Below are 23145 nucleotides of genomic sequence, written 5' to 3'. Positions count from 1 at the left end.
ACAAATTAAAAAATGAGACAGAGCGTGCAATGGTAAATCTGGAATGGAAGTTTGTGTCCTTTTTATGAACCAGTTGAAAATGTGTAAAATCTTGGGTGTTTTGTGAATTGTATGTTGTTTGTTGACAGCCCCATTCTATCCAAAGAAAAGCCCATGGAGGCAAGGATGTGACATGCTATTGATGTTATCAGACTATTACTACTATTTTTTAAGCTTGGATTTCTTGGCTAGAATTTTGGAGAGAGGAAGGGACACGCCCAACACCTTCTCCCAACCTCTTTGCCCCTTCAGTTCTTCCTTCGCTGTTGCAGCTTTCAGAAGCTTAACCTGTTCCTGTTTACAAAGCATTCATGAGTGGTGGTACATTTTTCATAGTCCTCTCTCACCCTCCACCAAATCACCTTGCAATCATGAAATTTGCATTCGGTACAGCAGCCAGTTGGTTGCTCTGTAAATAGACATCCAGGTCTTCTAAGGCATATGCACTGTTTTGTATTACATACTGTTTGTGGCTGGTAATTATTGATTTGTTGTTATCAAATTTGCCAGGCTAAAAGTAGAATTCTACTGCTACTAACAGCATCCACATTAAACTTCAAATGGTCCTTGGCACTGAAAATCTTGCCTCTGGGTATGCTCTGTCCCACCTTATAGCACAGTTCTTGTCATTGTCACTATGCAGTATCTGTTTAGACAGCGTTCTGTTGCTGAATTTTTACTAGACAAAAGGATATTTTATCTGTTCCTTCATTCAGTAACACCTTCCTTTTTTTTTCCCTGGCAAAGCTTGTCCCAGCTTGCAGCTGAATTAGCTGTTACTACCTCATTGAAAGCCCATATGGTTTTCAGGTATACTATACTAATATTCTGTCAAGAGCAGAGTTGGAATGTGTTAACTGTTACAGAGACTTGTCTTTTATTATATTCTATATTTTAAAGTTTCTTTTATTTCCTGAGATTTGACGTGGACCATTTCATTTTGTCAACATAAGTATTGAAAACATTCATTATACATTTTTCTGAAAAAATTTGACAGTCTGGATTTCAGAGGTGAAAACAAGTTTTAAACATATTCTAAATCAGATTGTTTTGTTTCAAAACAAGCAAGACAAATCTTTATTGCTTTTTTCAGGAACAAGTTATATTCAGTTTTGTAGATGGACCTTCACTTGTGTGCTCAAAGTCAACACAAATTGTGAATTCCTTTTCACCACTTCAGTTTAAGCTCTATCATGAAGAATTAAAAAATGGCGCAAGGCTGTGCGCTGACGCGTTTCTCACTGAAGCACAGAATATACAAGAAGTGAAAAGGAGCTGTATTTTTCTTGATGTGTCATTGAAATGATACCAACTAAATTTAATGGGAGGAGAAATGGTTTTACGGTAAATAGGTTAATTAATAGAGGTTTTGCAGCAGCCTCTGTTAAATTGGCTTTATTTCTATGGCAACTCCTTCTGCTTCCTGGATAACTTCATTGCGGTAAATGTCGGACCGAAGTGAGTGCAAGATAGGCCATTCTGTGTAGTAATAAGTGGGCAACTACAATATATTTCCATATGATGAACAGATAAATATAGGCACTTAACCTTGTTGTGTAGGGAATGTAATGTTACAGGTTGCTGAGAACCAAATGTCAGCAAAAATAAACAGGTAATTGAGAGTGAGGGCCTATTGATAGTGCCAGTTCATCCATGCTAAAAGCACATACAGGATCTCAGAGGTAGGAAACATAATGCATTGCTTTTTTGTTTTCTTTCTTTCTGCTGCAAAATTTTATTGTGTTTACTAGTGTGACTAGAGCTAGGTAACTGGTAACCTATTCTATAAAAAACCCTCTTGCTCCTGTCTCTGCTTCAAATTTGAAGCTGGCTACCATGCAATTAGAAAGCCCAGAGAGATGTTTACCAGGACACCATTTATTTCAGAGACACGCCATGTGCGGATTCAGGGTTTGGTTTGGTTTTTCTGAAGGCACAGAAGTAATCCAGTTTGAATGCAAAAGTCTGGGCTGTTCCATAAACCTGTGAGAACTGCAAGCTCAGGGTTGGTTACAAAACTTTATTGTTTTTCTCCCAAAGAGCAAAATAAAATTCTGATCTTTTTCACATATGCCTTTCCTCTCAAAACTTTAATATAGCATGTCTTACAACAATTTATGTGCTTTGACTTAATTTGTTAAACTTCTTTTTTTGTAAATGGTTAAAACTGTGGTCAGAGTTGACTCACCTTGAGTAGATTAGTTATCGCTTTTGTTAATATTTAATGGTATGGTACCAGGCTGTACCCTGTTACTTTCAGAACACTCCCGTATTGTTCTGAGAGATAATGCATCTCCTGCCTTAATACCAGGTATCTGGGATAGAGTGTGCTGTGTGGCCTCAAAGGCCTGGTGCTTCTGTTGCATTCTCTTTGTGTAAAGGCTGTGATGGGTCCTGGCAGTGCAAATGTCGAGATTCCAAGAACCTAATTCTGGCCTTGCTCATAGTGATTAGAAAAATGTTAGAAATAAATTAGATCAGAAAAAATATAAATAAATTAGAAATAATTCTAATTATTTCTAATCTGTATCTCATATTGAAAAATATGTTGCCCCTTTTGAAGCTGGCCTGAGGTCAAGGGACTGTAGCAGCCATTAGATTTCATATTTTACTTTTTCATGTCTGTCTTTTAAGCTGTTTATTTTCTACATCTCCTGTCACCAGTGCCTGAGATCAGCTGCACCTCTGAGATGGGCTGCTTTCTGCTGCTCCTTCCCCACCCCAGTCACTGCTCTGCCTCGCCGGCCACTTCCCTGGCCATCACCAATGTCTGTGCTTGCCCAACATGCCATTATCTTTCTGTGAGTGAGAGACATTGATAAGAGAAATACTTAAAAAGGCACCTCTGTGCTGCAGAAACAAGGACCTGAAAAAACACCACAACTATTTATAGACTCTTATCCTTTTTGGCAGTTATCTAAGCTTCTTCGATTTCTCCTCCTTCTCCTGTTGTTAAGTTTAAATGCTTTAACAAGAGTACAGAAAACACATTCGCTGCAGAGAGGAGTGCCACGGATGCCTCCTCCGCCATGGCCGGGTGCCAGCCTCCAGGGCGCACCGACGTTTCCGTGACCAGGGCGGCAGGGCTTAGCCTCCTCGATGTGACCGGGAGTGCAGCTTGGGAGCTGGCTTGGGTCCACCTCGGCTCCCACCGCCCCAAGAGGAGGAGGCATGGCACTGGCTTGTTGGCAGCAATGCTAGTTCACTTGTGCAGAGGATCAAGGGCCTGATCTGGCTGAAAACTTGCTGTTTGTTCACTGTTTTTTAATTTCCACCACCAGGCTAGTTTTCACCCATGTTATTTCTCTGATCCTGTACAAGCAAGGCCACAGGAATACCAGGACCAATATCAGGGAAGAAACAGGAATACATAGCTGTAAGTAGAGAATAGGACTGCATCTCCAGCAACAATTTGCTCTTAGGTCAGTTTAAGTCAACTGTTAAATTGCACCTTGAGACTGTGAAGCTAACTGCTGTGGTATTGAACCTCTCCATGTAGTTACAGTAGCCAGTAGCATTAAAGTTTTATGGATGGCTATTTTTGTTAAGAGAACTTTTTCTAGTCATATTCACTTAGTCTCTGTGAGCTTAAGATAAAACCAGGCAATGCTGCCAGCAGCTTGTTCTGCACAGGAGGTCTGAATCTGGCCTAATCAACAAAATGCTTCCTCAGGAGGATGTTGCTGACCTTGGTGGAATTCACCTCCTTTAAAATGAGTGTGAATGAGGGTCAGGTGGATGCAGGGAGTTTCTTGTTGGCTGGTGTATTCTTGGGGGGGGCTGCAGTGGTGTGGTGGGGTGCTCCCAGCTGTTGTGTATGAGAGCAATCCCTAGCTGTGTTCAGTGCAAATTGCGGAATGGGGGAGTAAAACCCAGTGTTTGTGCTGATGGTGTAAATACGTAAGTTGTGGTGTTCTCAAGATGTTCTTTCTATCTCTCTGCTGTTCTGGATGTGCCTGTCTGGTGTGCAGTGTCCCTGGGGTAAAAATCCATGAGCCAGGCCCCTTTTGCTGCCCTTCCTCCTGCTTAGCTGGTAGGCAATCACAGAGCAAATAAGGCCAAGGCTGGCTTTTTTTCCTTTGTTCTCACCAGAGAAATGACAGTGGGTGTACAGTGAGGTGGCTGGCTACCCTGGAAGTGGATCTCCTCAAAATATTGTCTGATGTTCCCTGCCCTGGGAAGGGACAGCCTCAAGCCATGTCTCACATGGGTTGTACCTCAGCCATAGTCAGATTTGCTCATGGTTAAAATATGTATTGGAATTGGGTTTAAGAAAATTTGTGTGAGCTATTGGTTAGCAGCAGGGTACTGCTTTGGAAATGGGCAAAAGCCTCACTGTGATGGAGCCTCCTGCCTTGGTTTGCCTAAGGTAGAGGTATCTTTTTGTTTTAATTATTTTTGAGGTATCTCTGTTTCTGTTTTCATTTTGGACTCCTAGCAGTCTGGGATGACTTTTAGGAACCAAGAATACACTTACATATGTGGTACTAAGGGTTTCTTTTAATAGCTTCAGGTTCAATGTATGTGAATTAATTTTATTGCTGTATGTTTGCTAACTTTTTGATAGCTAATCCTTACATCATTAGAGCACCTGGGAATAACTGTTTTCAGATTTAACTGGGTATCTTAATCTTCCTTGGAGGAGGATAAAAATTTTCTTTAAATGGTGAATATCTTTCAAAATCTCAGTAGCCCTTATAGGTTGGTTGTAGTAAAATAGGTTCTTTCAGATCATCACCAGTATGTATCATAACACCATGCCAAGTTGTGCTTAATTGATGTGACAGGAGATTCTTCTCAGCTCCTCCTACTGTCATTACTGTATGACCTTGTGCAAGTGCTTCAGACGCAGCCACACCCTTGCCTTTTTGAGTAAAAGTATTGTATACTCTTGCAATGTAATTATCTATAATAACTCAAAGCTACCTGACCTCCTATGTGAAGTGTCATCTTAATACAATGAGGTCTTTATACCCAGCTTCATCTTTGTACTCTCCTGTTTTTTACTGACTTGCCGGTCTCTTTAATTTGAGTGCAGAGCTCATCCTGTAAATTTGACAACAGCATTGAAATGCGTTAAGCCATTTTATATGTGCATATGCATGGGATAAAATTGCCATTTCTCCAGAATTCAAGAGAAGGAGGAACTCTGGTTACATAGCTCTTTCATCTTGTGCTCATGTACTCAGAGCCACACTTATGCTCACAGGTAGAACCAGGTGCTTTCAGGCACAGCAGATCTGTGCTTTGTCAAAACTCCTGTGTTTTGACAGCATGCTTTTCTTAGTATTTTGTCTATCTTTAAATGGAAGTAACTGATGTATGTGATTTTTCTTTCCTTAGTGTTTTAATAAACCATTCCACTTCATAGAATGCTGTCAAAGCATCACAAACTAAAGTAAATATTAAATCTCCCCACCTTTCTGTGATATAGGCTGCATTCCTTCTTTATAACTGGGTACAGTTTAAGGACAATGCTGTCAAACTTAGAGATTATAGGTGACTAATTTTAAATATCCATTTAGGCAACAGAGTAAGTGACCTAAATTTCAAGGTGCCTAATATCCAAATACACTAATTGAAATCTTTGGGGTTCGGTAAGTAATATGCAACCAACTTTCAGTATGAACAGCAGTTGGAGTAGTTTTAGAAGTTTTTTCAAGAAACACTTGTAGCCCTCATGCAGAAACCTTTCTCTCATCCCCAGTACCTCCACAGTTATGTTATTAACTTCTTGGTATGTAGTCTAGTTCTGTATTCCTTCACTGTTACTGTGCTGTGCTGTTCACACAAGAGCATTCTGTTTCCTTCTGAAAACACTGCAGTTTTCACCTGATGGTTAAGATCAATCTTCCTGAAAGCTAAGGGAGAAGTTACATGCAGCTAATCCAGTTCTCAGGAAGCCTACTGCTTTTCAGGACAAGCTTGATAACAATTTTCTGTCTGAAGCTTGAACCTGCCAGATGACATTGCTTATCTGCTCTGACTTTGCATTGTGGAGGCCACAGATTTTACTGAGGGATTCCTGTGCTTGTTCAGCCATGTTATGCTGATAGCAGTCACTAGGAATGCATGGGGGTTTGGTATATAGATTAAAATGGTGAGAAATCTGCTGCCAGTCTTGATGGTCTGTACTCTGTTATTTTTGCCATTCTGCTTGAAAACAGGAGATCTCTTTAATATTGCTTATAGACCCCAGAAAAAATGCTGCCTTACTGGTGGCACATTTTGGTGATATCTGTAACGATGCGGAGACAGGTGTTTTCAGAACTGCTGTTAGTCTTTAAAAAGTAACAAATACGGAAGACTTAAGACAAAGACTTTAAGAAGTGATCTCTGTTTTCTTGACTGTCCCAATTGTTATCCCTGACAACATGTTATTTCTGTCACATATACAGCGATCATTACAATGTAGTAACAATAAGGGGGGGGGGGGGGACCCAAAAAAGACAATAGTATGTTTAGTTCTACATAATGTTCTAGGTCATATGATACAAAGGGTTTGCTCCTACGTTATTTTTCAGTTGGAGTGTTTCTACTCAAAAGGTATAGATATGATCATGTGCATAGGTATGTGTATACCTCATAAGTATTATGCAGCGAAAAACAAAGTTGTATTTTGAATTTCTTGCTGATTAGCTATTTGTGCTTTGCCTAGTTATACTTCCTAATATTCCCCATACTTCTGAAAACTTGTGTAGCTCTGTTTTATACCAAGGCCATATAATAAAATCATAGGTGGGTTGCAAAATGTGCGGATAAATTGAAAGTTTGTATTCTTGCCCTAGAAGAAGTTGCTACTTGCACTGTCTCAGCAGGTAGGTGAGCATACTCTGCACACCCACCTGTTAGACACAGTATCCTGTGATACCATAATGCTTCTTTCTCTCAAAAGCAAGCATTCCTTCTAATCCACGGCTTAAAGGAAAAAGTTATGAGTCATTCATTCAGAGGCACACCCATTGCCTATTGAGAAATATTTTTAGAAAGAAGCAGAAGTCCACAGCATGGCTCACAGAGACTATTTTGAAATACCTGGCTACATGCACACCCATGCCTGTAGCCTTTACTCGAGGAAACCTTTTAATTACATCAATTGGAGTTGTGTCCAAATTGAGCAACAGAAGACACTCTTAGGACTAATGGGTTACCTGTTTGGTTAGTGAATTTCCTATTTTCAAAGCAGGAAAATCCATGTGCTGAGTAATATTGAAACCAAAACATACAAATACATAGTAGCTTTGGAAGCAGACATAAAACTTTACAAGATTTTTGTAGACTTAGCAAGATAATTTGGGCTAGCGCAGTATTAAAGGTGTTTGCTAATGCTCAGCAGAGGGGCGGGGGGTTGTGTGTGGCACCTGAAACATTGGATACATTTGCGCGTGCCCTCTGCAGAGCCAGAGCATGGCTTACCAGGATGCATGCTGGAAGAGGAATGGAGAGTGCTTCATCTTGCCTTAACACTGTCTATGGCTAAACCTGCAAAGGGGCCTCAGAACTGGCACTGACTTCCCACAGGTGCTGGGATGCCAGCACTGGAGCCATGGCTGCCTTGCGGGGGGCGAATTCCTCCCGTGGGAGGAGTGGGTTGTGCCTTGATCCTGTCAAAGGGAAGAGGGAATTTTTGAGGTTGTGGCAAATCATTGTGCAGGGGCACATTTTTAAAGTGAAGCAAACATCGGTGCTTTTGGGGCACAGCCGTAGAAGTTGGGGTGCCCAATTCTTAACAACAGAGCATTAAAATACCTCCCCAACATGAGGAAAGTCAGAGGTCTTCCTCAGCCTGAGGACATTTTAAACCCCATCTCTTACTCCATGTGAAACCCCTTATCAGTAGGTTGGTCTTGGTGGGAGTGCCGCCTTGCCTTATGTGCAACCTCAAGTAACAAAAGGGTAAAAGGGTTTGAGAGGTGCAAGGCTGCAACGGAGCAGCAGCTGGCCCAGGAAGCTGTACCCTGGTGATCGGGACTATGGTGGCAGTTGTCAGGCAAAGCAGAAGTTTAGGTATGTCTGTATTTGGCAGGATTTACAGGGAATCTTACTTCTACTGATGTCCTCTTACAAACAAGCAGAAGTGTAGTCTAGGCTTTTATTCTTTGACAGGTAGCTTACAGATTCTGTGCTGAAGGCAAAAGATGGCTTTTCATAGTCTTAGATGCTTCTCACAAATGGTTTTCACTGGCGCATTTCTACTGCAGACAGGTTCTGAGCTTTTTTGACTCTAGGCAAAAACAAAGGCCACACTCTGACCCTCAATGTACCAAGTATTAAATAACCTTCAAGTGCATTATGAAAAATGCATATCTTTAACTAATGTGCAGTTGAAATCTCATCTGTGTGAAGGCTCAAGATTCCCCCCATGTAGCAGTAATGATACTGTTAGCACTTTAAGACTGAGTTGGACAAGCAGGGGAAGCCCCTACCTTGCTGTAGAGACTTTGTGTGTTTGTGTTATGAAGAAATACCTTCATTCTATGCTGGTTTTAATATAAATTCCTAATAATGTTCTTTTTCTTCTTTAAATTGGGGGTAAAAGCTTTTTCTTTTCCTCCCTGTAGTGTGTGATTGTTTGAGCAATACCTGCAAGTGGAGAAGGAATCACAGCTTTGACCCTAAACATTTTGGGTGATTCCAATGTTAAAGGTATGGCTTTTATTTCCAGTAAGAGATTTGAGGCATTTGTTTGTCTTTCAAGTCTGACCAACTCTGAAAGTATGATTCAGACACAGAAGAATGAATCTGTAAAAAAATTTTCAGCCACTTACAGTTAAAGTCTTAATTGAAGCTCCAGCAGAAGGTATGACTTCAAGTAAACTGTACAATTAATAGTTTTCTGCTACTAAATAAAATGTGATTTTTTTATTGGGGAGAGGTTCTTAGTATGAAACTGTTTTCATTTTTATGTTGAAAATATTATGGTTTGCAAGCTACAATAAAAACTTCAAATAAAATCTCTAGTATGATTTAACTAGCTTTTATAAACAACTTTATACCATTTCAGAATTCCTCACAGCTAACTACTGCACAATGCTGTGAACAATATGATTAAATTAATACCTTAAGTTATGTGAATAATGTCTGGATGCACTGTGCTCTTTATGCAGTAACACTGGCCATTTAAAAATGTGTGGTAAATCTATTGCAATTGTACTTCTGTTGTTGCTGCTTTCAGACATGGGTCATAATACAGCTATGCATAACTCTGCATGTGCTGACTGAGGCCACGAAACTGCTTCACTGATGTATTCCCAATCTGTGCTGACCCTGGAAAAGGTCTGGTACCTAGGAAAAAAAGCCTGTCCGGATCCTATGCTAAGGAGCATTCTCATCTAATTAACTTAAAGTATTTTATCTTCCCTTGCATTTATGGATTAGGCATGCAAGTACACTCTGAGGAGGAACCCTGTTACTGGAGATTTTAATCTGCTTCCGTACATATGATGGTCATAACACTTCCCTCAGAATTCTTTAGCTTGAAATATGTCTGCTTCTGTTAAGTAATTTGGCTCAAAAAACTGTTTGGTTTTATAACACTAGTCCATATATATCATTGTACTAATTAAAAAATGAAAGGCAGTAGAAAAAGAGCAAATAGCAATTGATAAATTGCAGTAGAGACATATTAGGAACAATTAGTCTGCAGATTTTAAATAAACTAAAAAGTATAGAAATGGAAGAGGTGCACTGATGTCTTAAAGCATTTAAAGAAAATGCTTTAAGATGTTCTGTTTCAAAAAATTACTCCATAATTTTTGAAATGACTGCATGATGTTTTTCTCTTGCTTAAGAATAACACTAAAAATTTTGTTTGGACAGTCGAGGAACAGAAAAAAAGAAAAATTTGGCTCTAACTTTAAATCTCAGTCACTGATCAGAGAATCACACAGATGCTACAGCACACCCCAGAGTTATTAAATCTTTGTATATCTGCAGGGATCTGTGTCTCTTGACAACTGGTTTCTTCAGTAGTGATTTCTATCACGCAGGGGCAGTAAATGTAGTATCAGCAGCATCCTTCCCTTAGTCAGAGGGGGGAGGAGAGGACCTACCTTCAATCAAAGATGACGGCAGCTCTCCTAAGAGCTCTGCTGCTTTCTGTGGCAAACGTTGAGGCCCTGCATTTCTGCCCCCAGCCGAGTTCAGCGTGGCAGGAACTGCACCTGCGCACAATGCGCAGAGCGGAGGCTGAACTCCGCAGTAAAGCTCCCCAAACACACTCCACGTGGCTCTGCTTCCCTACCAGCCAGCCTTCAGCACTACTCTTTCTATTTAATTACTTTGTTTCATTAGTGTGTTTGAAAGGCAGAAATGAAATATTGGAGGCTGCTGGGATTTGCAGTCTGGTCAAATTCAGTAATGGCTGTGCTTAACAAGATCTTGCAGCTAAAGGTCATCTTAACGTCTTGTACAGTGCCAGCCTTCCTGAGGGAAAATGAAGAAAGTACTCGGGCACAGGTAGAAATTCCCATGTGTTTAAGTACCAGGCTGTGTTAGTCTGTTTTTGTGTGCTTTAGATAGGCGTGTTTACTTTAATTTATTGGCAGGATTGTGTTTGAACTTAACCAAACATTAGTTATAAAGTTGAAATGCCTTATTGATATAGGCATTACGTGACTATAAGAGGACTTTGGCTCCATCCAGTACTTTGTCTTTCATATGATAACATCTGTCATTTTAAAGTGTCCATCTGAAACTTGGTGTGTCACGTTTGTTTCAGATTACGGCTCATACTACCTGATTTGGAGCGAGTCTCCTTAAACTTTCTCCAGTTCTGTACTAGTGTGAGGAGTCTGGACTAATCCAGCCCTTTGATTTAGTTAAGCAAATATGGATTAGGATCATATTTTTGTCATTTGCCTCTCTGACTATATCTACTGTTTCCAGTAGGAGTGGTCAGAAGATGGGATGAATTATGCCTTCTAGGTATATATTGGTTTATTTTTAACTGTGCCAGAATTTTTGTGTGCTAATCTTGATTATTTTCTGCATTTCAGAGCAGTAAGAAATCTAGTTCTGAAAATGTCTTGCTGTTAGAACTGAGACTGTTTATTTCACTGTAGTGGATCCTCAAGGCAATGCCTGCTCTTTCATCAAGTGCAGCTGCATGGGCTTTGGCACAGGACTGGTTCCAGGTGGCTGAGGATTTACGCTACAAGTGAGAAAATATTTCCCAAATTAACATGTTCTAATGCATGTGAAGACTCTTTGAGAAGTTGGTCAGGGAATCCAAACTGTACTATTCTTACAGGATAGGAGAGTTAATATTCAGATTTCTTAAATACACAGTTCCTGCTCTTGTTAAGCTCTGTCTGACTAAAGGAACTTATTTTTGTTACGCAGTCTCTTTTTTGTGCCACAGGAAAACAGGGATGAAGTTCCAGCCTCTTCTGCCTGTGTTCTTATTCTGCACAGCAGACGTGAGATTCCAGGAGAGGACTGACAAGTGTTGGCTGTGTCCAGGAGGTGAGGTTGTCTCTCACCTTCGCTAGCCTCAGCAGGTCAGCCTTGTGTCCATGCATAGATAGCAAATTCTCAAACTTCGTACTTCAGGGGGGGAAAAAAAATAATCCAAATTCTGCCTTGGCAACACTTATTCATTCAGAATCCTGAAATATCAAGACTGAGTTACGAATGATAAACTTTAATAGCATCTTATTGTGTATGTTACTTAGGAATGTACCATTTAGGCACTTTTGTTTGCATCAATGTAATTTTTTGACTCAATTGGTCTTATTCTGTGAAGAAATTATGTCCTTTTGTGGGGGAAAAAAAATTACTTCCTGCCAAAAGGAAAATGGCAATATGTATTTCTCTATATTTGTCTATTATCTAGCTAATTCCTGTAGATACTTATAAAAGCCATCATATCTTGTGGACTGTATAGTTCCCAAAGAATTTCTGCGCAGTTTAAATGAAAATGTATATGTAATACATAATCTTTGATATTTGCTAATCACAAATATGCATGTCTGTATTTGGGAGACTTAACACTGTTTGAAGTAGGCCTGCCATTTTTTAACTCTACTTGTAGAGTTAAGTAGTATAAATAATACTAAATGTTTGGGATTTTTAAATAGCTGAAATTGCTTTCACCGGTCAATAAATATAATGTAGTTGATGTTATGTAGGAGAGAGCATACAGGAGAGCAATCAACAAGGGTGTCTGCATGTATACCTACTATCCAGTTGCAGGATATTTCATTATAGCATTATGTTGACTGCAATATTTGTTGTTTAACTTTGAGAAGGAACAGAGTGTGTCAGCTTTTGATTATCTATGAGAAATTTAACTTGTGGCTTAGCCAAAGAAATTACAGGTGCTGCACGTCTGAAAGTCATGGTTTATTATATGATGAAGAAAACCTGATGCGGTTCATAGAATCTGGCCTGCAAGCTGCTAAATGAATGTGTTTACACTGGTAGCCTATGGCAGGTAAAGAAATAGGCATAGCTATCCAGATTATAACAGTAACAACTGTAAAGAATTCCTCTAGGCTTACTGGATTGCTAGAATTGTAGCTTCCTCATCGGATCAAAAAATTGTTGAAGAGGAGTCCTGACTAGTGCACTGAAATTGAGCTACCTAGACTCTAGCGTGCACAGTTTCCTTGGCATAGGTTGGACACACTTTTTGCATGCAGCACCTGTCATACTAGCTGACAAGATATTTTTCTGTCTGTATGTCTAAGCTCAGGCAGCAGCTGGGAGAAATAAACTCCTGAAAACACATTTCAGTAATGCCACAATTGGCTGCAAGTAGCCGGCTCAGAACAGCAGCATGCAGATACGTTGAAGGCTGGTGCATTGCAGTGATGCTCACTGTGCTCAGCAGACAGGCTGACTGTTCCACTCCCAAATGTTTTGCAGGTGTTAAATGACAATATATATCTTGCAGGAATCTCTTGGTGGGGCCATTTTCTTTTCATTGTTTTCCCCCTCCATCTTCAGTTGAACATGCATGTTACTGTTACGAGGGCAAAAGTGATAGTGTGTGATGTGAAGTTTAGATGTTTTAACATCAGTTAGTTTATTGTGGCCATATCTGTATTTTATAAAGGTGTTTGCTCTGCACATCGCTTTGTAGAAAGCACCTAACTCTAAATACTGTGAGCGTGGCTTCATTTTCTGGGATTTCTTTTTCTTTCTGATTTTTAACAGACATGCAGCTGAAAATGGACTCTTCAGAGACACAAGTGGCCCCAGTTAGTCTTGGGCATGTCTGTCTTGATAGTCCCCTTTTAACCGTCGGTATCTACTGGTGAGTATGTGAGCATTCCCCAGTGACTGTTTCACAGGCTGCCACCAGTCCTGCCCACTTCTCAGTACACTCAGGGTCACTGAGTACCATCTCAGATGTTATAATCACAGACTAGCTGAGCAGATCAGTCTTGTTGGCTGTCATGCACGATTACTGTAAGTTGGTTGTTCTTTCAACATTGTCAAATCTAATTGACCTCATCAGTTTGGTTATATAAGGTATATTATGTTTATGCTGTTTTCAAAGTAGGGGAGATAACTTCTTCCTCTCTAGTAGCCACTGAAAATGCCTTGCACCAGGTAAACATTTGTATCACACTATCAATCCCACCCTAGCGACTGCTGCAGACAGTAAGGAATTTCTCTGCCTCTTCAGAGTGATGGGATAATTCATGCAACAGTGAGGACAGGTGCATTTGCTTTTTGGTGGTGTACTGACAGAAGGAAGGTTTCACTGCTTTTTGCTCTGGCAAGTGTTTTAATTCTCCAAGCAGGATGTAGAAACCCACAGTCACGTCAAGCCCTCCTACCTTGATCTTGTATATTATCCTTAGCCCACTGACCTGTTTTTGTGGGTGTATTTACTTATTTTCTGGTGTTTTAAAAAAGAGCATCTAAATCTCCTAATTGGGAGATACTACAAAAAAAAGCACTGCAAGATACTTGTGAAAGCAGATTTCACATCCAGAGATCTAAGAAGGAAGCTTGAGGAGGAAAGTCCTTTCTAGTAATCTGTGCATGTTTTTATTCTGTTTGGTTACTGCTGTGGAATGTGATAGTGATAAATAGGAAGTGTGAGGGGGTGAGAGTATGATGGCTTGGAGCTGTCTGAAAAACTGTATTCCTTCCTCAAACTGCCAGATGGACTCTATAACTGTTTCTGTCACTGTTTTTGTGCTTTCCTTAGATGTCACGCATCTTTTCTAGTTTAGTATGTCTATTGTAGTCCCTGCCGATGGAAGATGAGAGCCAACACAGGCTTGCAAAATTTTTTTAAAAAATGTAGCCAAAGCAGATACGGTGAAGAGTTAGATTAAGCTTAGTCTGCTTTTTGTACATCTGTTTTATTCACTACAGTAATCCTCTTCCTGTTTCCTTCCTTTTGTGATGCTCTTAAGGGCTGCAGGAACACCCTACTGCCCTTGGTGTGTCATACATGAGCACGTGCCTTTCCTGCAGAGTCCAGAGATGTGTTTTCAGTAGAACATATTGCCCTATTCTTGAGCATCTATGGGACACGCAAGCAAATTTCTGCTTCTTCAGCCCTTGCTTCCGGTCATTAACAAGCCCTTGACCTTGCTAACATCAAGGCATCTGCATTAAACTTCTACAAGGAAAAATAGTACGGCCTCTGAAGTTGTATTTAAATTAATTTCCACAAAGACAGCTTATGTGCAAAGAAGCAGTCTTCCTATGAAGTGTCAGAAAACATTTTGCGAGATTTGTTGCATTATATGCATTCTACCTCATTGTAGAACTTTGCTTATTCTTTTTAAAGGGGCTACTAAATATGTTGGAGTTCAGGATGAATCATCAACAAGCCTTAGCTGCAGCCTGGCTTTGCTTGAACTGTTCTCAGAGAGGTATAATTTTAATTTAATGCTTGAAAAGTAAATGGTTAAGCCGGGACTTTCCAACTGTAGCACAGACACAGTAGAAGTGACTGTGAGGACCATGTAGCCAGCAGTTCTCAGCATTACCTGTATGTAGCAAAGAAGTGGTGGTGCTGTACTGCCGTACTTGCCTGCTGTTCCAGTGCTGTTGGTACAGGAGTATTGTGCTTGCTTAGTTGCGTGATCTAAAATAAATTTGCCATGAGGTGGCATGGAAACTCATTCCTGTTGTGATAGTCTCTTTATATTATTCATTGGGCATTAATCATAGGCTGGATTAAGCAGCAACCCACGTTCAAATCCTGCATTTGAAGAACTGTGTAATGGTTTTATAATTGTAATGGTTCCTCAGGACATGTTTTAATCTTCCTGCAGCCTTCTGTATGCCCCTGAGTAGTGCTCAATTAGTAAGTCCTATGACTTCAACTTAGGGCAGAATGTAATTGATCAAAATCTCAGGAGTTGGAGAGTAACAAAAACAAACCCCTACAACCAAAACAAACAAACAAACAAAAAACCCCAAAACCCTAAGATGTTTTGCCTGACAGGCAAGTGCTATTGTTGACATGGCTGCAGTTTCCTCAAAGTCAGCGCCTGCCTTTTTGGAGGAAAGTGGCACCTGACTCAGCTCAGACACTAGGGAAAGGCTGTGATTTCTTTTTTTAAGTTTTCCTGTTTTCTTGTCTCCTCACCTCTAGAGGAAACTTCCAGTGTTTTTGTTTCCTTTGCCTTTGCTTCTGGAAAGCAAAGAGTGGGACTACTTGTCTGCTGTGAAGATCTGTAAAAGAAGAAAGTTGGTTTCCTTCCTTTTTTAACTTACCGTATAGTAGTGCTCTTCCTGGAAGAGCTCTTTTCTGGAACTAGCACCTGAACCAAATCCAGTCCTACTGAAGCCTTCAGGATTTGACTCAGTGGGTGTGATGCCTTAGTTCAGCTCCTACTATTGCATAGTGCATTGTGCCTGACTCCTGTGCCACCAGTAGATGTTACTACGCGTTGTTGTCTTATGCAGAGGGCAGGTGGTGCCTGTTGCTTGGACAGGGTGTTTCATGAGCTGTTGTAGAAGACTTGAGATCCAGACATCACTGGAGCTAGTGGTGAGTGGTCACAACAGAGCCTGTTTGGCCATAGCATGTTATCACTAGAGGGAGCTGGTGGAAATCTTGGGGCTCTGTCTTCCAAGCACTTGCAGAAAGTCCTGTGGGCAGGATCTGACCCCTGAGGAGGTGGTTGTGCAATGGAATACTACCCTGGAATGAACATGTGTGTCATTCTGCAGCATTAACTTCCAGGTGCACTGGTGACATGAATACTTTTAGCTGTAATTATAGTTCAAAGGAATATAAAACTTCTAATTCAGGAACTTAGTCTTTCCCCATCTTCCAAACCAAACTGCAGTTCACTAGAATGGCACCACATACATGAATTAGAAGGACCTTGTGAAAGGAGCAGCCCCAGTGAAGTGTTGTATGTAGTACAGGCACCGTATGGCAGACAGGTATTTTGTATATCTACAAAGAATACAGCCTCAGTTGTATTGTTCCAGTATGTTTCCTTAAAAAAAACCCCTAAGAATTAATTAAAACATAATCTGTGTTAAGTAATATTTTTGTCTGCTTTTCTTCATTAAATATTGCTCAGATTAAAAGGGATCTTCTGTAGACTGATTTATCCTTTAACTGTAGTTGTTTGTTTTTTAATTAACACTCCCCTATTAAAAATGCGTGCTACATCTGTAAAGCATTTTTGAGGTCTTGATGTGCCTGGTGTATGAACATGACCATGAAATAGTCGGCTGTACGATTGACAGCTCTTTTAAGGACCAGCTGGTAGCAAAAATTCAATGCACTGAGTGTATATTGTTAAATGAACTTCAGAGTTCCAGTTTAAATTATGATAGCAAAGGTTGATAGAAGGGTGGGAGTGCAGTTTAGGAAATCATCTTTCAAGAGTCTTGCAGTCTTGCCTGATTTGCTCTTCTGATTGTGATGTATGTGATCCAATTACTACCGATGCTGAAAGATTTGCAGGCAAATACAGCATGCTGCAATATCAGTCATGATAACATGAAAGACACCTTAATTTTAAACACTAAATTTCACATTTCACTCCTACAGAATCAATACATAGATTATTCTAGCCAAGCAGTAGTTGTGGGATCATTCAGCAAGAATCATTTTAACAGTTTTTAACTGGCGTGAACTTACTAATGGCTGATATCAGAGACAAGAGTGCATGAAGCATATGCTAATGAAACAAAATTGGCAATTAAATTTGCTTTTCTTCTTTCCTTTTCTTTTGAGCCTGCAGATCTAAAATACATGGTATGACAGAGCTAATAAATTTTTGCTAGATTAGAGGTAAGCAGAAAACTACTGACAGGATCACTATATGAGAAACACAAAGATACTTAATGATTGACTTTTGCACCACAAGAGCCAAAGACATAATTGTGTATTTTTTTGTTCCATGTTCTCTGAACTGTCAGAATTGGATGTCTTTTACTGGACATCTGTTTTAAGCATATTGCTGCAGGGGAGGGGAGCCACAAAAGTGGCACACTTCAAGCCTAAAGAGCGTCTGTTCATGATGCTGTGCTATCCAGGGGTACGTATGCTAAGCTAATCCCAATTTTCTGATTCATACAGCCGTTACTTACACACCGTACAGAACAGAGTATGCTTATAGTACAGTGGCGATAATGCTTCACACTAGTTTAACTTTTGCAAGAATGTCATAATTTTAGGGATAGACTAGAAATATAGAAAGCAAACCTCTCTAAAACTACAGTCCAAGGGAAACGAACTTTTGTTAGTCATCCTGCATAGCCAAGGTTTCACCCCCAGGCTGTGGCCGAAATAGCATTTCTTATGTCCTACTTTTATCCTAATAACATTGTTGCAAGAAGTAATGAATGCAGGCTACATCATGGTTTTTATATGTCACCAGAAAACAATTTTTTGAAGTGGTTTATTTGATTTGTGGAATGATGTTACAGTAGCATTGCAGGTCTAGGGGCAGTAATAGTTCTTCTTAAGAAAGGTTTATGAGCTGCTCTTTAGAGAGAAAAATTTCTATACACTCATTTAGTGGTAACTCTGCCCTAATTGTAAGCTTTTGAATCTCCAAGCTGGTTGGTTAAGTGTTAAAACTACTTTTGTTGCATCATTGCTGACTACTTCTTAGGTCAGCATTATTACTAATAAATTAAATCTTCTCTCTGTGTGTCAGTGTGTGGTGTTGCATAAAAGTGTGAGTGCTCCCTTCAAACTGACTTCTATTAGTTCAGATGAGTTTTCTGTCTCAAAGGAATGGCAGAGATAGCAAGCGAGCGTATGCATGTGTGTTATAGCTGTGTAAGGGTGATTGATTTTATGTTCCGTGATCTGCCTCATGGCAACAGGTAGTCGCTCCTTCTGAGAAGGAGCTCGTTAGTTCATCCAAGGATCTGTCATGTAATTAATAAAGGTAATCTGGAAACTTTCTTCTGCTGTGGTCAGGAGACCATAGACACCAAGGACTTCAGGGGAGCTGTTTCCTCTCATGGCTGTCCAGGTGGAGTTTGCGGATTGACATGCACTTGCGAGGTGGCATGTCTGAGGATAATCATAGCTTCAGCATTGTGTTTTTGTGGATGATGGCTGGAAAACATGAGCAATGCATCACTTGAACATTGAGAAATGGATGGTAGCACGGATGGGTGTTTCTCCATTTGATTAAAGGGAAGTGATGGGTGTTCCCAAGTTCACCAAGAGCTCTGTCTGAACAGCTGGCCAAGAGGCTTCCCCTAGCTTAGCTAACAGGTGACTGCACATTCATCGTGCATTTCCAGCAGTTGCCTGTGCTAGTATTTGCCTCTGAGCAGTAACGTACTAAAGAGTAAGAGAAGAATATGAGAATAGCTTATAAGGGAATACAAGTGTGAGTTCATAACCTGTGTGGATACACATGCATTCTGTTGCCCCATCTTTCCAAATGCACCTGTGCAGCCCATGCTATTATTTCCCAGGCTGTGTCTCATCTACAGATGTCATTCAGTTACCACGCCCTGCCGGTGTTTCCACAAGAGGTGATTCCCTCCTATTAACCTTTTGCCGATGGTGGGTGGGACCAGAAGCTTTGCAAGAAGAGTTCTAACGAGAAACTCTGGTAGAAGTTGTAGTGCAGGGCATCCGAATGACAATGATATTAGTAAATACCCCTTGATTCATATCTGACCAGTTTTTATAATATAAAACAAATTTTTTCAAGGCTTCTTGTTTTTTTTCTTTAGATTGCTTTCAAGGTAATTGGAAGACATTTGTCATGTGTCTGTTTCAGCTGTGTCTCAATCACTGCGTCTTTTAGCAAACCATGCCTAGGAGTGGCTATAAGGCAGAGTAAAACAGCAGGGCTGACCATTTGGAATGCTAGGAGAAACTACTGGGAAGAAACACATTGCCCTTTTCAATAGAGAGATATCTTTCTTTCCATTTTTTTGGCATCTTTAATTTAAAACAGGAGAGTGCTTTATATTTGCTCAGAAAACATTGATAGCAGAAATGTTTCATTGTGAATATTTTAGCCTTTGCCTGGTTATGAGAACATCTTTAGGTGCTAAAATGGTAAAACAGCAACATTCAGTTTAGGGAGATAAGCAAGATTAACACTGGGGATTTGGGATAGCAGAATATAATAACTTCATTTCCATTAAGGGAATAGCAGCCAGACTGTCCTGACTGTGTACCAACAAGCTAAGGAAAGAGGGTTCTGTGGCATCCTCAGAGCACAGGAGCCTTACAGCGTACACGTGCAACAAGTTCTAATATGGTAGCATGCCTAGTGTCCAGTCAGGGAAACTAAGCCTAGTCTGCATGACCCTGTTCTTGAGAGCGTGCTGACTCTGATGTGATGGGTCTGGGTCTGCCTGACTGCTTCTGTATTAATTTTGCAGATATGATTCCCCCCTGCCCCTCTTGATTTCCTCTTTAGTAAAGGGGTATGGATGTTTCCAGGATTACTGTGGGCATTAAAATATATTAGTGTAGTCAGAGATCTCCTTTTTTTTTTTATGGCACTTTTCTGTTGCAATTCAGTTTCTTCTGTTGATTATGACAAATCACTCTGGGAATCTGGCTTAGGGTGGAGGTGCTAGATGTGGTTGTAGTTCACAGAATCACAAAATGGTGGGGGTTGGAAGGGACCTCTGGAGATCATCTTGTCCAACCCCCTGCTTGAGCAGGCACACCCAGAGCAGGGGCACAGGAACGCGTCCAGGCAGGTTTGAATGTTTCCAGGGAAGGGACACCACAGCCTCTCTGGGCAGCCTGTGCCGCTGCTCTGGCACCCGCACAGGGAAGAAGTTTTTTCTCATATTGAGGTGGAACTTCCTGTGTTCCAACCTGTGCCCATTGCCTCCTGTCCTGTCATTGGGCACTACTGAAAAGAGCCTAGTCCCATCAATCTGACACCCACCCTTTAGATACATATAGGTATTGATGAAATCCCCCCTCAGTCTTCTCTTCTCCAGGCTAAACAAACCAAGCTCTCTCAGCCTTTCCTCATAAGGGAGATGCTCCAGCCCCCTGATCATATTGGTAGCTCTCTGCTGGACTTGCTCAAGCAGTTCCACGTCGTTCTTAAAATTGGGGGGCCCAAAACTGGACAGAGTACTCCAGATGTGGTCTCACTAAGGCAGAGTAAAGGGGGAGAATAACCTCACTCGATCTACTGGCCACATTCCTTTTAATGCAGCCCAGGATATTGTTGGCCATCTTGGCTACAAGGGCACATTGCTGGCTCATGGTCAGCTTGTCCACCAGCACTCCCAAGTCCTTCTCAACAGAGCTGCTTCCAGTAGTTCAGCCCCCAGCCTGTACTGATGCCTGGGGTTGTTCTTCCCCAGGTGCAGGACCTTGCACTTGCTCTTGTTGAATTTCATCAGGTTCCCCTCAGCCCAGCTCTCCAGCCTGTCAAGGTCTCATTGGATGGCAGCACAGCCTTCTGGTGTATCAGCCACTCCTCCCAGCTTGGTATCATCAGCAAACTTGCTGAGGTTATACTCTATCCCATCATCCAGGTCATTGATGAATATGTTGAACAGGGCTGGAGCCAGCACAGTCCCCTGGGGAACACAACTAGTGATAGGACTCCATCCAGACTCTGCCCCACTGATCATGACCCTCAGTTCTGTTGTTGGGCCAGTTCTCAATCCACCTCACTGTCCACTCATCCAACCCATGCTTTCTTAGCTTGCCTGTGAGGATGCTGTGGGAGACAGTGTCGAATGCCTTACTGAAGTCAAGATAGACAACATCCACTGCTCTCCCTTCATCGACCCAGCCAGTCACGCCATCATAGAAGGCTATCAGGTTGGTCAAGCATGAGCTTCCGTTGGTGAATCCATGTTGACTGTTTCTGATAGCCTTCTTGTCCTCTACATGCCTGGAGATGACCTCCAGAACGAACTGCTCCATCACCTTTCTCAGGATGGAGGTGAGGCTGACTAGCCTATAGTTTCCCAGGTCCTCCTTCTTGCCCTTTTTGAAGATTGGAGTGACGTTTACTTTCCTCCAGTCCTCGGCACCTCTCCTGTCCTCCACGACCTTTCAAAGATGATGAAGAGTGGCTCAGCAAGAACATCCACCAGCTCCCTCAGCACTCGTAGGTGCATCCCATCAAGGCCCATGGGTTTGCGAGGATCCAATTTGCATGGGTGATCTCTGACCCAATCCTCTCAACTGATGGTAAGTCTTCCTTTCTCCAGACTTTTCCTCTCTTCTCTGGGGGCTGAGATGCCTGAGGGCCAGCCTGAGGGCCAGCCTTAGCAGTTAAGACCGAGGCAAAGAAGGCGTTCAGTAACTCTGCCTTCTCTGCATCCTGCGTCGTCAGGGCCTGTTCCTTGTTCAGCAGTGGGCCCACTGTATCCCCAGTCTTCCTTTTACTGCTGATGTATTTAAAGAAGCCCTTCTTGTTATCTTTGACATGCCTTGCCAGATTTAATTCCAAGTGGGCCTTGGCCTTCCTCATCACATCTCTGCAATGTTGAAGTAATTTGCTTTTGTAGGAGAAATGTGATACTTCACAGTTTTCTTTTTCTTGATAAAATTGTCTGGTTTTTTGAGGGAGGTTTCCTCACTGCATGTTGTGGTAACTTTGACTGTCTCTGAAAAACTGCTCCTCTCTGCAATAGGTAAATGTAGGACTTGTCCAAAAATATAACGAGGGTTTCCAACACACCGCTGAACTAGAGAAAGTAATTTCTGTTACTCCTGTCATGCAGGTCGAGACGCAGGTACAGAAAGCTGAAGAATATTCAGCTTTTGAAAGCTTGAATTTAGAGAGCTCTTCTACTATTTGTGACATCTCCCACTTTTTGGCATCAGGAAGCACTAGTCTCCTCCTAACATCTTTATTTTGTGAAAGAAGCAGGCTTCTGTCCTCTTACTGCAGTAGAAGAGGGAAAGCAACAATGACTATTGAGGTGGTGTGTTTTGTTTTATAGAGGGGCTGCTGGATCCTTGGACCCCATGTGAAATTAAGCTTGGTGTTAGATACCTTAGTAGCTGGACAAGGCACCTAACTTTAGCCACTTCTCTGGCATGAAACGTCAGTGTCCTGCTCCAGATAGCACTGTTCTGCTGAGAAACTTTATCCTGCAGGACTGATGATTTGGGGATACAAGCCAGTTGCTTTAATTGCTTATTAACCAGCCCCCTTCTGCCAGGAGAGGATATGGAAGACTTTCACAATAGTCTTACCTGCTGGATCTTAGAGTGTGTTATCAAAATTGCTTCATTGCCCCCTTGATTGTCTTGTGCTTCCTGTACCACATTGCAGTAGGTGTCTGTCAGCCAGAGCTGAGGACTAGGCCTACAGTCTAAAGTTAGGCTTTATCCTAGAATTAAACTTGTATTGTCTCTAATAAGGCTGGGTGGTTGATTGCCTCTTAATATGTATTCTTTGTCCAGGAACAGGCATCAAAGCTAGAGGAACAGTCCTGTGAGAGGACTATTGGCATTTCCCATGGGCAAGCATCTGTGAGTGAGTAAGCCATTATCTTACCTCTTTAAGTGAAAACACTGTGGTTCTTGTCTAAAAGACTTAAAACCTAATTACAGTTTTGTTCACACTAGTGTAAACTCTGCCATCTCATGGTGCTGGAGCATGTCACAAGCTACAGTTCGGGCCCTTCTGTTCATCAGATTGATGAGAAGCTCATGTTGGGCTACTGCTTGTGCATGGGCCAGTTTAA

General features: G+C 41.3%; 1 protein-coding gene across 3 annotated transcripts in view; it reads left to right on the top strand.

Moving 5' to 3' along the window:
• LOC104040389 (transmembrane 4 L6 family member 18) overlaps window positions 1–23145 on the top strand; it is a 52807-nt gene that overhangs the window by 12864 nt on the left and 16798 nt on the right. The window contains exons 1-2 of one of the 3 annotated variants that reach the window (XM_064457767.1): window positions 16643–17519; window positions 22862–22930. The exons of 1 other annotated variant lie outside the window; for it this stretch is intronic. In XM_064457767.1, the coding sequence (XP_064313837.1) occupies window positions 17382–17519; window positions 22862–22930 (207 nt within the window). In that variant the 5' untranslated portion in view covers window positions 16643–17381. Of the gene's footprint in view, window positions 1–16642; window positions 17520–22861; window positions 22931–23145 lie in introns of those variants that run through there. One more of the 3 variants, XM_064457769.1, reaches the window with a different exon arrangement.

Source organism: Phalacrocorax carbo, chromosome 7 (assembly GCF_963921805.1).
Source record: "Phalacrocorax carbo chromosome 7, bPhaCar2.1, whole genome shotgun sequence".
Taxonomy (NCBI): Eukaryota; Metazoa; Chordata; class Aves; order Suliformes; family Phalacrocoracidae; genus Phalacrocorax; species Phalacrocorax carbo.
The sequence above is the reverse complement of the archived record's forward strand: the minus strand, read 5'-3'. Positions and strand labels throughout refer to the sequence as shown.